This window comes from Athene cunicularia (assembly GCF_003259725.1).
Source record: "Athene cunicularia isolate RWA chromosome 1 unlocalized genomic scaffold, athCun1 chr1_part1, whole genome shotgun sequence".
NCBI classification, from domain to species: domain Eukaryota; kingdom Metazoa; phylum Chordata; class Aves; order Strigiformes; family Strigidae; genus Athene; species Athene cunicularia.
In genome coordinates, this window is record NW_020799091.1 from 8276924 (window position 1) to 8291830 (window position 14907).

The window sequence follows — 14907 nt, forward strand, 5'->3', positions numbered from 1 at the left end:
TTTTTTTTTTTTTTTTTTTTTTTTTTTTTTGGATAGGTGATAAAACATAATGCACACAAGTGTATCAGGAAATGTATAAAAAGTTTGGTTTAATTTCACCCTGCTGTGAGCAATTTTGTTATTTCTTCTTACATGTGAATTAGACGAGTCATTCTTGAGAACTTAAGCCAGCACACTTTCTGAATATAAACTACTATATGTAATCTAGTCTGGGTAGTTTTAATCTACTCTTAATTAATAATTTCTTAAAATTACATATATTTGCTGACTTAGCACAAGCTCTTGTGTAGAGCCTCCTTAAAATATGCTGCAGGATTTTCTACCAGATTGTTTTCCCCATCTTTCAACTATCATGATGTTATGAATGTAATGAAATACTAAATGGACATGTTTTTTACATGACAGAAAGTCTGTTACTACTCAAGTCAACAGAATTATTTCCAGCCTTGAATGGGAGAGAAAAGCTTGAAAAATGTTATTATGTAATACTACCTTCATAACTATTTTCCAGAAAAAAAGAACCAGTGGTTTAACATGATTTAGATCACACAGCTCCTCACATCATTTTAAGGAAACGGTTTGGCATGTACTTTCCTGAAAAAGTAATTTTGCCAATTCTTTAACTATAAGCTGTCATTAGATAAATATCTTTTGATTCTTTTAGTTACCAGTCATGACCTGGCACATAGCAATGCATCAATGTACCATCATGAATTCAGCAATATAAAACGGCACAGAAATGACAAAAACCTCTTCATGCAGAAATGGCACATGCTGGAACATATGTGTTGAGAAGTATGGGAGACTTTTAAAGAAATATTATTTCTAAACAAATTTTTGGATTAATGAAAAGCTGCTTTATTTGGAAACTGCTCTGAGAAAATTTCATTTGACGGGCTTGTTAATAACGGGGCACAATTAGCATAATCCCCTCAACCCATTCAAAAAATGAGAACATCAAATAACAGAAATTATAAAAGTATCTTCCTTTAATTATAAATTTTTCCTTTTTCAAACAAGCCATGGCTAAGCTCAAGAGACACTCATCTAACACAGTGTGAGTGAACTCCTTGAGGGAAAATCCTCTGCTGTCAGGCTGGCACCAGCCACTTGGCAAAGCACGGCAAAGTATCACAGCTTCATCTTTGAAAATGTGCGTGGGTGTCTGTGGCATTTTCCTTGAGGAAATGGCACTTACAGTGTGCTTAATGAATAAGGGAATATGTTAAATATGGGAAGAGATAGTGCTTAAAACTGCTTACAGCGATGAAGAGCACAAACTGCCCACTGATTTATTTTCATTTCACATAACATAAGGAGGCTTTTCAGAGGCTGTAGGTGTGCTAGTTATCGTTGACAGTACAGTAAAATCATCACAGCAGCTATTCCAGTAAAACTCATAATAGCCAATAATCTCTGAAATTCCTCCTCTCCTCAAAATCTCCCTTCAACACTGAAAAATATACCAGCAGCCCTTGATAAATGCCACCCTCTTCTGAGTCCCTCCTTGTCAACACACACAAAACCACAAATGTTCCTATTTGGATCCCCAGACCTTCCAGGCCTTCTCCCCAGCAGAGAAGCATTGTCTCTTACTCATAGTCATGGTAATTACTACAGCATAATTTTAAATTTTCTGGTTCCAGGTAAGTGATCCACTGTTTATCAGCTTCTACATACAGAAGAGAGTTCCTTCAAATTACTAAAACCACAGTGCTACTTTGCGTAAAGCACTATCCAAATTTTACTCGTTATAGATGGATGAACATTTTCAATCAAACTGTTGTTTAGATAGGATATTAAGAGTTTAAGAGAATAATAAAAAAATAAAAAACACACCCAAATGCTGAAAGCTTGGGGATGTGTGTGGGCATGTAGATATAAATGAAATACAGCACTTTATGCAAGTCACAGTGAAGTTTTCTCCTGTGCCCATCTCTACTCCCAGTTAGACCCTATCTGCTATGATACAAATGCTTTCTCTCTCCGGGAGAGAGGGAGACCATGGCATATCACAGAAAATATACCCTAAACTGGGAACCCAGTCAAGAGAAGATAAAGAAAGCTGGAGACATACACATGCTAAGAGGCAATGGAGAGAGCATTTACAGGTGATATTTTTGGTTTGCAGGCATTATTTTTGACCATATGAATTTTGTGGGCATCTTCTATTAATTTATTAGGCAATTTTATTGCTCATATTTCTCAAGGAAAAAAACTGCTTTTAAAAAGTAACAGGGAATGTAATTTCATTCCCTGCTCTTTGCTTTGACTTTGCTGCCTCTTTGCCAAACGTGCTGAAGGCACTGCATGCCTGAAAGACAACCTGTTTTTTCCGGCTGTTTCAGCTGATCTAATAAAAGATATTACCTCTCCTTACAAAACTTGCCTCTCATGGAATATTATTCCATTATTGTGTACTTTGGTCTAATCTGCTACAAATGTCACAAACTATATAAATAAGAAGTATAATGATATCCTTTTTGAAACAAGCTCTGTCACTTTATCCCCATTCTGAGCAAAAAGCACTTTAAATACAGAAGAAGAACAAGAACATGCCTGAGTTGCAGAACTGTGGGTTATAATATCAGGGAAACAAAATACACGCTGCACCCTGCCCATCAGCTGCTCCACTTCATACCAAAGCGCCATTCATTGCTGTCAGGCACGCACTACTTCACGTACCACAACGGGCCAGGCTGCAATCCCATTCACATTTTGGAAAGTGATTTCCAGCCTGTGAATTCCCTCCTACAGTTTCTCCTCGCAGCTCTTTAGTTAATACCGAGATAATTGAGTCATTTGTCTCATTAAGAAATGTCATGTTCAGCACGTAGCAACCGCCATTTCAAATTTCACTCAAAATTCGGATGTACCAGCAATTAATTTATCTTGCAGCATATTAAACTTTTTAGAGTATTTAAGGCATTTCTGCCTCACTGCCTTTTGAAATTTTAAATCCTGATTAAAAAAAAAAAAAAAAGGATTTTAATTACAAATTAATTTAGTGGACTGACAGTCACAAAGGGATGACTTTATATTAAAAAATGGATTGCATTGAAGTCTGACTCCATTCCCATTAGGAACTTCCCCTCACATCTGTATTCTCCACTGGGGTAACCGTTTTTTTGAGGCATGGGACGAAAAGATCCATAGTCCAGTACAGAGCTATGATTAACATATAGTTTTGTGTGTGGTTTAAGCTCATATAAAATGCATAGCCATAAATATTTTCAACTAAACTCTTCTGTTTATAGCAGATACCAACGTATCTATTTTGAGAAGTTGTGGAAACTTGCTGTTGGCCCACTGTCATGACACGGTGCTTTCAGTGCAAGTTCTGAGGTTTAGTTTGGTTTGTTTCTTTAAAGGAGGAAATAACACTTTTGTGGCTGTCACACACCCATTTTTTTCACAGGAATCTTATTTTTGCAGGTGGTAACTATATAGTTTGTTGGTGGCAGATTTCTATTAATAATATTTATGTTTTAATGAGACAGACCTCCAGGGGAGGATTGGGACAGAGAAGAGCTATGGCTGCAAGATGCCCCTCAAAAATGCTTGGATCACAGACGGGCTATATTTCCTGATGGTGAAACCTAAATTCTCCAGCTGCTGCTGGAGAACCAATGCATGTAGAAAAGTCAAAGGACTGGCTGGAACAACAGGAAGGTGCACATAAATGCAAATCTGGGTTGCAAGGGGCTGCAGGGAATTGATGCTGAAATTTGGGGTGGAGGATTTGCTTCACATGAACAAGGCCAGCACTGATTTTAATGCATCTTGGAATAGAAAGAGATTTTGGAACAGACAGTTGCTGTTCCAAGGAATTCTGAAGTTTGGGGTGAGGACATGAAGCAGGTAAAAAGTGTGGTAAATATACTTGCTGGAATGAAGGAGGAAAAATAATGCAATAAAGGAGATGAGATACCCTAACTAGAATTTCAACACTGATATCATGCCATCAAGAAGCTATACAATATTTGCTGTGTAAATAGGGTGAAAATGTCATTTGACTATGGTATTTGATCATGATGACATCTGCAATGTTGTGGGAGTTTTAATGAACTCCCACAGAGTTAACTACTAAGCACAGAACAAATTCTGAGCAAGTGATAGCCCCTCTTCTTTCCAATCCAAGGCTAGACAAGGCACCTGTAGAAGTAAGCAGACAGGTAGGAGAGACCAAGGAATAAGGAGCAATACAAGGCAGCATGATAGGTAGTCTTCTGAATAGCCCAGCAACCATCACTGCTAGTGATCTTTATGGCAAAAGACAGCTACACTTTAAATCTTATCACAGCTCAAATCAGCAATGAGCCCTCTACTGAAAAGCAAGCCCACTTCTGTATTTAAAAGGAATATTAGAAGTGAAGAGGGTGCAGAAAGCAGAGACAAATGCAAGGTCTCAAAACTTGAGCTTAGTACAACAGATCGACCAAACAGAAGGTTCAAAGGTGCCACACCCATTTTCTGTAAGTATTTGCACACAAAGAGGCAACAACTAAAATACACACACTTTTTTCCAGTGGTGGTTCTTGACCTGAAATGAAGGAGGAAAGGGAGAAAAAAGAAAAAACAAGCAGGAAAAAACACTAAGTTATGACATCTTCACAAAGTTGAGCTTTATTTTCACAAACAGCACAGAAAGACCCCATGGACATCCAAAGGCTGAAGCTAAAAAATCTGCAGACTATTTCAACCTCAAGTTTTGGCTTTGGCTTAACTTAACTTCCATTTAGAAATTATTCTAAGAAGTTCTAAAGCATCATGTGGGAGTTGGGAGTGCATAAAGATAACTGCCCTTTCTGATCATACAGTTTACAAGTATCAACAGTTCCCACAGAAGATTTTCCTATTTTTTAATGTTCCAAATTTGAAATATATTTTTCCTAATTAACTACAGCATTTTTACAATCTGTTAGAAAAGAATCCCCAAAAGAAACCTTTCAAATCTACTTTTAAGTTATTTTAACTAGCAATTTTTTGCTTAAACTGTGGTAACCCATAATTTCAAGTCTGAATTGTGTCTGCTTTTCTCTGCTGTCCCTGAGGGAGAAGTTTCAATGAACTCAGAAAAAAACAAGATGATGTTTGGTAAGGATTCCTCAGCAAAACTTGAGTGGCATCTAGGGGAGTCCACTCTTGCCCTCAGGGAAGTGCAGGCATGCATAAAGAGCTGGCATTTTGACATGAACTCTCCCATTTCTCTAGAAACCATTGCACATCTGAGCTTGTTAAAGGTGATAACACAAAGGAATCAGCACGTCCAGCCAGACTTTATATTCATTGCTTGAAGCAGCTGTGTACCTCTGCACAGTAACTACCACAAGAATGGGACTACTCTAAGCATCCCTAAGCAAAGATTAACAGAAAAATGCTGAAACTAAGCAAAGATTTGCCTCCCTAAGTAAAGATTAACAGGAAAAATGGTGAAACACAGGCAACTTCAGAACAGCAACTTTGCCTTCTTAAACAGGCAAACACCGCATATAAATAGTGATTACAAAACCAGAAATTTGCCTGGCAGTTCACTCAAATACACGTCCTAGAGCTTTTCTATCTTGTGACTCTGTTTTCCAAGTAGAGTAGCTTTTTGCTTATTTTCTCTATATTCATTTAGATTCCATCAGCTGCTACACATTAACGTGCTCCACAGGTTTCATTCCTGTAGTTCATAAGGGTAGTTAAAACATCTGAGGCACGGCAAGGAATCCTTCAACCTTGTATTCTTGGATCAGTTCTTAACTACAGGAACATTCACACATCCTGTGCATATTATATTGAAGGATAAAAATAATTTACATCATTCAGCCATGTCATTTTCTATAATCATTACATGATTAAAAAGAGTCTGGGATATGCAAAAAGGTGGAAGTTTATAAATAACAAGATGCATGAAGAAAGGATTTCAAAGTAGGAGAAAATTTCCTTCAAGGCAACTTTGTCACCTAAAAGTCTTTTTTCCCTGTAGAGGAAAAACTCATTAACTGTTGGAAATAGAGTTGACTCAAGATATACTGTTTTCAGTACTAAGTCAGCTGGAGTTCAAATAATGTAAAACAATCCAGGTCTGGAGCCAAAAATTCAGATGTGTTCACCTTCAGCATTAATTCTTTAATTAGCGGAAAGAGGTTTTCAGCTTTGAGCCAGTAAACGAAATCTGTTCTTTTTCTCCATGATCTTAATCCTGTCATATATTGAGTTTGTTTGCAGTCATAAATAAAATAATTAATGAACTTTAATGGCAATGAAGAATAAAACTAGTATTCCTTATAGCACACTTTGGCTGATTATATTGTATGGGTATTTTAAACTCCCAGGATTGTAACAGTATTACCTTTATTACTCATGTCAAATTATATAAAATGAAACACGATTAAACTGTTTTAGCTCTAAATTCTGATATCTTCCTCAGAAGTGTAAGTAGGATTCACTGACAATGTAAGAATCTGCAGCCATAAAATCTAGCAGAGGAAGATAACATCTATCCTATCTCTGTCTTCTGCTTCCAAAACCACACATTGATTTTGCTGGAACAACCGACAATACCACGTCATTAACGCTTTTACACCCTGCCAGGAGTCTCACGGAATAACTAAACACAACAAAATACATGTTACTATGGAATGAAAAAGGCCCAGATCAAACAGAGCTTGCAGTAATAGCAAAAGAGTTGACCAACTGTTCCCAGTGACTAGATATTTTCAGAGAAACTCAGTAGCAGTTACAGTGATCCTGGGACAACCTTGTCACATCCTGCGGGCAGACTTTGTATTCTTATTATTCCTTCTTGTCATCTGCTTCACACATTCCTTCAGTCTGAATCAAGATCTGCTAAGAATATAGTAGATACTGACTGAATGATCCACTACTTCAATATCTCTAAAACTGTCCCTGGGGTAACTGAAAATAAAATATTGCTTCTTTGCTAGCTCCTACACTTGCTGATAAATTCCAGCTAAGCACAGCAATGCACAGCGAGCCTTAGGATGCTTCAGGCATTCTCTAACTGGGAGCTGCAAGGGCTTAACAAGGTCATGTAGATACTCTGGAACAATTTAACAAACCCTTCTAGTCCAGCAAGTTTAGATCATTTTTCCTTCGGAGTCACTCAAAAGGTATGTTTATTTTCTTCTGGTGAGCATGCAAAAAATCCTTAGGCAGCCTCCAAAATCCCAAACAACTGCCTTAAAATTTTTGTCTCTTTGCTGCCTCAGGTTTTAGTCAATAGAGAGCTAAACAAGATCTATGCTTTCATACATTTACCGTGTTCTGCAAAATCATTCATTTTAACTGAAAAATGTTTTTTCTCCTGAAACTTCCTGCTCCAAATTTGGACCTTCCAAAAAAACTGACCAAAACAATATCTGACAAAAATTCACATCATATCACAACGGATTCAAAATAAGATAGCCAGTACCTAAATGACCTAGTGACCGTGTATATCCTCATCTCCAGCAGGAAGAACTAAAGAAAGATACGTATTTTCTGAGAACACCTAGAATTTACTAAGGTGATGCAGATCAGTACCCTATGAACTGTCTGTTCTGGCTCTAGCCGGAGAGTTCCTGCACACATCAGTACTTCCTGCTGTCATGACATTTAACCTACAGGACAGAAATCTGAGATTCAGTGGGTGGTACAAAAGTGCTCTTAGAGCATCCCCACTATAAATACCATGCTGCTCAGAATGGTGGACAGGCCCTGTGAACATCTCTAGGATCATATGCAACTACATAGCAGGATGATGTCACTACAAGATAAAAACTACTACAGGGCACAGAGCAGCAGCAGTGTTTTAAACACAGTTCCACACCAATTTGTACCGGCAACACACTGCAAAATAACAGGAATGTTTTATTGCCTTAAGGCATGCAGTTCACCTTAACGCCTCCGAGTGCTGTGTGTTTGTTTTCCATAAAAACATGCTGCATGGCTTCAGAAGTCTGCTTTTTCAGCATCATCAATATCACTTTATGTCTCATACCCTGAAGTTTGTCTAGTGAATAAGACACATTGTCTTGATACACTGCCGTGTTTTTTTTTTTTCACTGCTGTCAAGTGGTTGGACACGAGGCATGGCCTGTGGCCTCTCTTTTTCCCTCCGGAGGTACCAGACAAAATGTCAGCCTTAAAACTAAACAAGCAGCAGTACTCAAGGCAGCAGCAAGGACAGAGGAAGCATGAGGCTGATAGATGACAACACTGAGGACAAATTAGACAGTAAGTGGGACAAAAAAACTTTCAAAAAAACCCTTTTGTTATACTAAATACTAAGCCAACAGTTTTTTTCACAGCTGAAGGAGAAACAGTGACCACAGAGATATAAGAGAAGCAGAACAAAACAGGTGTTTAGAAGTGAGGCTAATAGTAAAATCAGTTTATTAGCTAATCCATGGATCTCCCAGCTCTGATCCATGCACGAGCGGGGACTTCAGTGTTAGTGCAAGGTTTAAAGTTGCCATCCACCAGCTCAGCTGCAAGAACTGCCAGGCAGCCGCAGAGGAAAACACGCCGACTTAGCTCTCAGCCACAGGGCTAACCCAACCTGCAGGGCTTTGTGTAAACCCATAGTAACTTGGGTGTCTAAGCACTGACTGGCTAACTAAGCTGTGGTCTACAGCCATAGGTTCCACCTCTGTAATATGACAAAATAATTGCATTAATAGTACAAGCCACCACAATGCCACAAAATCTTTTGTTAATACAATAGTTACTGACTTCAGTAGTCCCCTCAGCACAAGGATAGTAATTACATTATCACAAAACCATTCTTCAGGGAAGTCTATAATAGCTGTTTCACTATCCACAAAACCCAGAGAACATGGTAAAAGATGGAAAAAAACATGTCAGGAACCTTTCCGTGGGAAAAGTCACAACTAATTGTCAATCAACTAAACTACCTCTGAGGTAATGATGTATTTATCTAGACTCACTTTACAATGAATGAAGAGAAGGCGGCATGCATGGGGCCTGGCTCGTCCCATCCTAAGCTGGACACATAAACAGGTCAGAGGTCTACAAAGGGAGCCATGGGAAGTATTTCAGGGGAAGGTATTTGCTACACAGGCATCTGAGGGACATTACAGCAATACCAGTTCCTGTGTGCCTCTGTTTTCTGTGATGAACATGAAAGGTAAGCACAATACAGTTACTAATACCACCACAACAAAAATGAGAAAGAGCTCAGATTTGTATTGGAAATTTATCTGAAGGATGCTGCTGCCTACATAATGGCAGGGAATGTGCTTTTATCCAAATCCGCTTCTGAGAAGGGCAGGTCCTCAGCTCTTCTAAACTCAGATAGCACCATTTCATTTCAGTGGAGCAAGAAATACATCACTTAGGGGTCTGGATTGCTGTTTGGTTTGCAAAGGTCTCAGAGCTACTGTTTCTGAGGTTTCTTCATCTCTTCCCCACTTTTTCTGTGTTATGTTTTCATTATTCAGTTCATTGCTTTAGAAAGCAAATAACAGTATTGTCTGAATATCTACTAAATATCTGCTCCTATGCAAAGAATTATTTCTAGACTGACTGCCTTATTCAGAAGTTGCTTCTTTTGGCTACTTCTGCTGGATATCTAAAATGATATGCACTGGGATACGGGCAATAAATGACTTTCCATTAAGAGCAACTTCTCATCAGGAGTTGACAATTCTATTACCCCTTATCTTTTGTCATGCAGTTGCTTTCCCAACCTACTAAATAAAGTCACTAAGGCCATAAGACATTCTATTAAATTTTCAAAACATAAGACTCAGTGTCAGAGTCTTGACCCGAAACATAACTTGCAAAATTGGTTTGCCGGCAGTGTGTACCATTTCCCCTCAAGTCCTTACAGCTAATGGCAGGAAATTGTTCTTTCACCACATCTTCCAAATGCAGGCAGCAGAAGTTGAAGCCAGTGAGAGGAGACATGTCTCAAACTATCTGGTTCACAGCATATCTGCACTCTTGTTGCATCCTCTTAATTTAGGCTTGTAATTGAGTTCTCTGAAATAAATTGTTAACTCTCTTTGGTGTCAGGAATAAACTGTCAGGAATGTGAAAATGTGATAGAAAAGAGAATTTGAATAACGAGGAGAAAGGCTGAGAGAACAGGTCATGAGAAGAGCTAAAATGACAGTATGTCGCATAAAAACTCCTCCAGCCCAATATCTTGTCTGCAAAAGCAGCCATTAGAGCATACTTAAGAAAGATTATAAGGAACTTGGCAAATATAATAATCCTTCCTCAAACAGTCAGTGGATTAGAGACCATTAATTGTCACAGGATTTAAGGGACTGAGTGAGAACAGGGCTTCATGGTACAGATGTGCCATAAAGGGTTGGATAAACTACCTGCTTCTTGAAAGCACATTTGACCCCTGAAGTGATATCCCTGTTTAGCAAAACTAATACAACAAATGGTCTCTGTAATGTGACAGTGTCCTGAATCTCATACAGTCCTACTTAGGCAGACCTGCCTCTCAATGGAGAATAGAGATAATGAGTGGGAGAATAAAATTTAAATGCTAAAAGAAAACAATTCACACCACAGAGGCAATCAGAAAAACTTCAAAGATCCCACTTTTTTTGGAAAACTCATTTCACAGAATCACAGAATCATCTAGATAGGAAAAGATCCTGAAGATCATCCAGTCCAACCATTAACCTCACACTGACAGTTCCCAACTACACCAGATCCCTCAGCGCTATGTCGACCCGACTCTTAAACCCCTCCACCTGCCTGGGAGCCCATTCCAATGCCCAACAACCCCTTCTGGAAAGAAATGCTTCCTAATATCCAGTCTAAACCTTCCCTGGCACAACTTGAGGCCATTCTCTCTTGTCCTGTCGCTTATTATGTGATTAAAGAGGCTCATCCCCAGCTCTCTGCACCCTCCTGTCAGGGAGCTGTAGAGGGCGATGAGGTCTCCCCTCAGCCTCCTCTTCTCCAGACTAAACACCCCCAGTTCCCTCAGCCGCTCCTCATACGACCTGTGCTCCAGACCCTGCCCCAGCTCCGTTTCCCTTCTCTGGACACGCTCGAGTCATTCAATGGCCTTTTTGTAGTGAGGGGCCCAAAACTGAACCCAGGAATCGAGGGGCGGCCTCACCAGTGCCGAGTACAGGGGTCAGATCCCTTCCCTGTCCCTGCTGGCCACGCCAGTGCTGACACAAGCCAGGATGCCATTGGCCTTCTTGGCCACCTGGGCACACTGCTGGCTCCTGTTCAGCCACCTGTCAATCAACACCCCCAGGTCCCTCTCTCTGGCATTTAACTAGTACTTCTCCACCCTACTTGTCCCAATAGCCTATTGTTTTCTCCCAGGTAGGAATGATGCTTAACAATAAAATAGCCATCATACTGGGGCAGACAAGAGGCTAATTAGGCCCATAATCTGTCTCTGTTGGGCCAATATCCCATACTTCAAGCAAGAACAGAAAATCAGAGTGATTAGGAAGCTTACGTGCATATGGCATTGTCCTTCCAACCTTCGCCTATTAAAGTTTCAGCCACTTTCACAGCCAAGATCAACAAGTTCAAAAGATATTCATGGCCTTACTCTCCCTGAATTGGTTAATCCCTTTTAGGTAGACAAGCTCATTTGACACAGTTCCACAAACACACAAGCGAATACAAAGTAACATGGAAAACATTTCTTCATGAGAAGTGAACAAGATGGTGTTGTATATTTGCCTTCATTACATAGAAAAGCTATACTAAGCAAGAAGAAAGTCAGCCACCAAGGAATAATGACAACTATCACTTGAGTATAAAATTGTCACAGAGAGCAGCAAATTACCGTTCCCCTCTGTGGGGAATCCTGGCTTACACCCCTGGTCTGGAGGACATTCAAAGAGCAATGGAAGAGCATGGAAGAACATGAAAGCATAATCTGTAATCTCAGTGTACTATAGGCATTAATTAACATGGCAGACATCCAAACTGCTGGCATCAAAATCTGCTTATCTGGGAGCTGCACATTTCAGCATTTCTGCAGACACTACTACGCACAGAGGCACTGCACTGCACAGGGGCAGCAGGCCGCCGAAAAATAAGGAAAAGAGGCAGAAATGGAGGAACACTGAAAATTATTACATTGCAATCAGAAGATCTGTTAGTAGTTAGAAAAACACCTTATCTGAAGAAATGTACATCTGAATAAAGCGGGGGTTGCATCATAAATGAAATAAAAACAACTTTGGGAAAACAAGCATGAACACTTTCTAGTGAGAATACATCACAATCAAGGTACAATCATGCTGAAGACAGAAAGGGTAAACAGTGCAATAAAAGTATTTGCCTCTAGAAAGGAAGTGTTTTTCTACATACCTGTCCAGTCTCCTACTACTTTAAGGTGGACCCCAAACGTTGCTTTGGTATCTGTAGGGCACTAAAAATATTAAATATATTAAAGACCGCTTCTGAGTACCAAGAAAATAACAAAATGCATTCCAAGTACAGTTGTTAAGACAGAATCTGGTGTGAGTAGGTCATTCCTGAGCAGCCATAACAGAAACTATACCCTTTAAAAAGCAAATCTAGCAACAGTACAGTTCACAAAGCTGAGCATAGCTAGTCTCCACTCATTCTTAACCCTTTCTTCTGGTCACAGAGGAGGTTGTCATGGGCTTGTCTGGGGGTGTGATTTGGAACAGCCACTTCACTAAGCATTATTCAGCAGTGGTATCAACTGAGAATACAACCATACAGAAAAACTCCTTCTACTATTGACATTTATAATTTAAAATCAGGAACTGCTCCATCACTCCTAAATCAAGGCATTTAAGAGACTTCTGGATCTTGAATGTCAGGGCACACATCTTCAAGCTGATCAATCTCACACAACTGATGCTTTCTTCTAAAGGGAAACTGAGATTTTGATGTACTTCACAAGAGCTTAGAGTTTGCAAAGGAAAAACACCAAATTGCATGGCACATCATAAAAATCACTTTGCAGCCACCATTCTCTCACTCTTCACCTATGCCCTCACCTCGGGGCTACTTACATGTGAGTATCAACACAGGAATGGTATTATTCACAGTCTTATCCACAGCACGGTATCTAAAAACCTCCAGTCAAGCCATGTCAAAGGTCTGAGGAGTCCCCTCAGTTTCATTCCTTGTTAGCTACAGGGAGATTTCAAATACACTGTCTGAATAACCTTTGAAGGTACACCAAATGATTTAATACAGAAATAGGACAAGCAACTATTCCTCAAGAAATGATTCTTCACTTTCCTGCTATAAACCAACACCACTGGTTTCTTTCTGATAGAAGATACCACTACTAAGTTTTGATGCCATTCTTAGAACCTGTAATGATTGATCCAAGTTCTGTCACGAATGCAACACCCAACAGATTACACTCCTGTCTTTTTTTTTTTTTTTTTTTTTTTTTTTTTTTTTTCTATTGCTACAGACAAATATGAATTTTGAGGAGTGGGTTTAAATCCAAGGAACACACTTATATTATAAATAAAAGAGTCCTGGGTAGTGAATCCAAGCATCAAATACTCAATCACCCACCACACTTGTGAGGACACTTCTTGGCTCTGTCCTGGACCACTGCCATTAGCATTCCAAAATAATCTGTTGTGGAGTGGGAAACCACTGGCCTCAGGGCTGAGGATCAGCTCCTATCAGCAGGCACAGATAAAAGGCTAGTACTCTCTGCATCTTGGCAAACCTAGACCAGGGAATAGAATGTCTCAACTAGTCAATTTATTTTCCTGAAGGTGAAGACCATTCTTGTTAAGAGTACTGTTTACTAGACAGACTTATATTTATTTTTTTGTCATCTTTCAAGTTTTCCAATAAAAATTTGGTCCAGAAACTTATAGTCAGAATTATTTCAGCAAGTCTTAGCCTTCAAAAAAATGGCATTGAGGTAGGGATGCAGGCAAACCTCCACAATGAGGCCAATATTTGCTGTGGCAAGTTGCTATCTTTCAAGAAAAATATCAAGACCAATTCTCCATGTAAAAGTAGGTAAGCAGCCTCTCAGCTAGAAAGTTGCATACTGGCAGCAAAAAGATCTGTTCTGGGGGCTTCTGTAAGAGCCTTTAGCAGAGTTTATTTTTCAGTCTTGGCTGTCCCAGGGCACTCTCTCACAGGAGGTTGAGTGTTTTTCTTAGTCAACTATGTACAGTCCCAGGTCAGCACATCTATAAAAATGTCTGCCGTTCTCTCCTTCCATTAAAGTTAATGGCAGGACACCCCTTGTCTCCAGCCAGAATAGGTTCAAACCTGTTATCCTTTACATTACCCTTGTGACTAACTTCTTTCTGCACTACTTTGAAAAATGATACAATAAAAAGGAGATTTATTTCTCTTTAGACTTTAAGAAGCCTATTTTGATACCCATAATGGCTATGAGGGTTCTTCAGAGAGTTCTGGAAAAATCTTATTGTGACACTAAATCTTACCAGAAGAAACATACCCATCATCTCAGCTACATGGAGTGAATTTCTCCCAGTTCAAGAGAGAGCAAGATTGTAGATATTCCAGTGAAGGGCCACCAAGATGAGAGGATTGGAGAACCTTATATTCAAAGAGGTCAAAAAGGGAATGTGCTCATGTAACCCGCAGAAGAGAAGGCTCAGGGAGATCACTGTCTTCCAATATCTAAAAAATAGCCATAGAGAAGATGAAGGTGCTCTCTTCACCACCATGCATGGTGACAAGACAAGAGGCCAGGGGCACAAGCTGCTTCAGGGGAAATTTCATCTGGATTTGAGAAAAGTATTTTTCACCACGGAATAGCAAGAGGCCTATTCCAATTTAAGATTTTCCTATGAACCTGTAATTTTAACTTTGAAAACTGTATTTACAGTTTTACTGCAGAGAACACTTATTTTACCTCTCTCATTTCCATAAACACAATTAAGTCTCCAAATTGTGGCTGTTTCCACTGTT

The 14907-nt window shown here is 39.4% G+C and overlaps 1 protein-coding gene across 3 annotated transcripts in view; it reads right to left on the bottom strand.

The window, feature by feature from the left end:
- NOX4 (NADPH oxidase 4) overlaps nucleotides 1–14907 on the bottom strand; it is a 107882-nt gene that overhangs the window by 46347 nt on the left and 46628 nt on the right. For all 3 annotated transcript variants that reach the window (XM_026848123.1, XM_026848106.1, XM_026848115.1), the window contains one exon: nucleotides 12322–12382. In XM_026848123.1, coding sequence (XP_026703924.1) covers nucleotides 12322–12382 — 61 coding nt within the window. The remainder of the gene's footprint in view (nucleotides 1–12321; nucleotides 12383–14907) is intronic.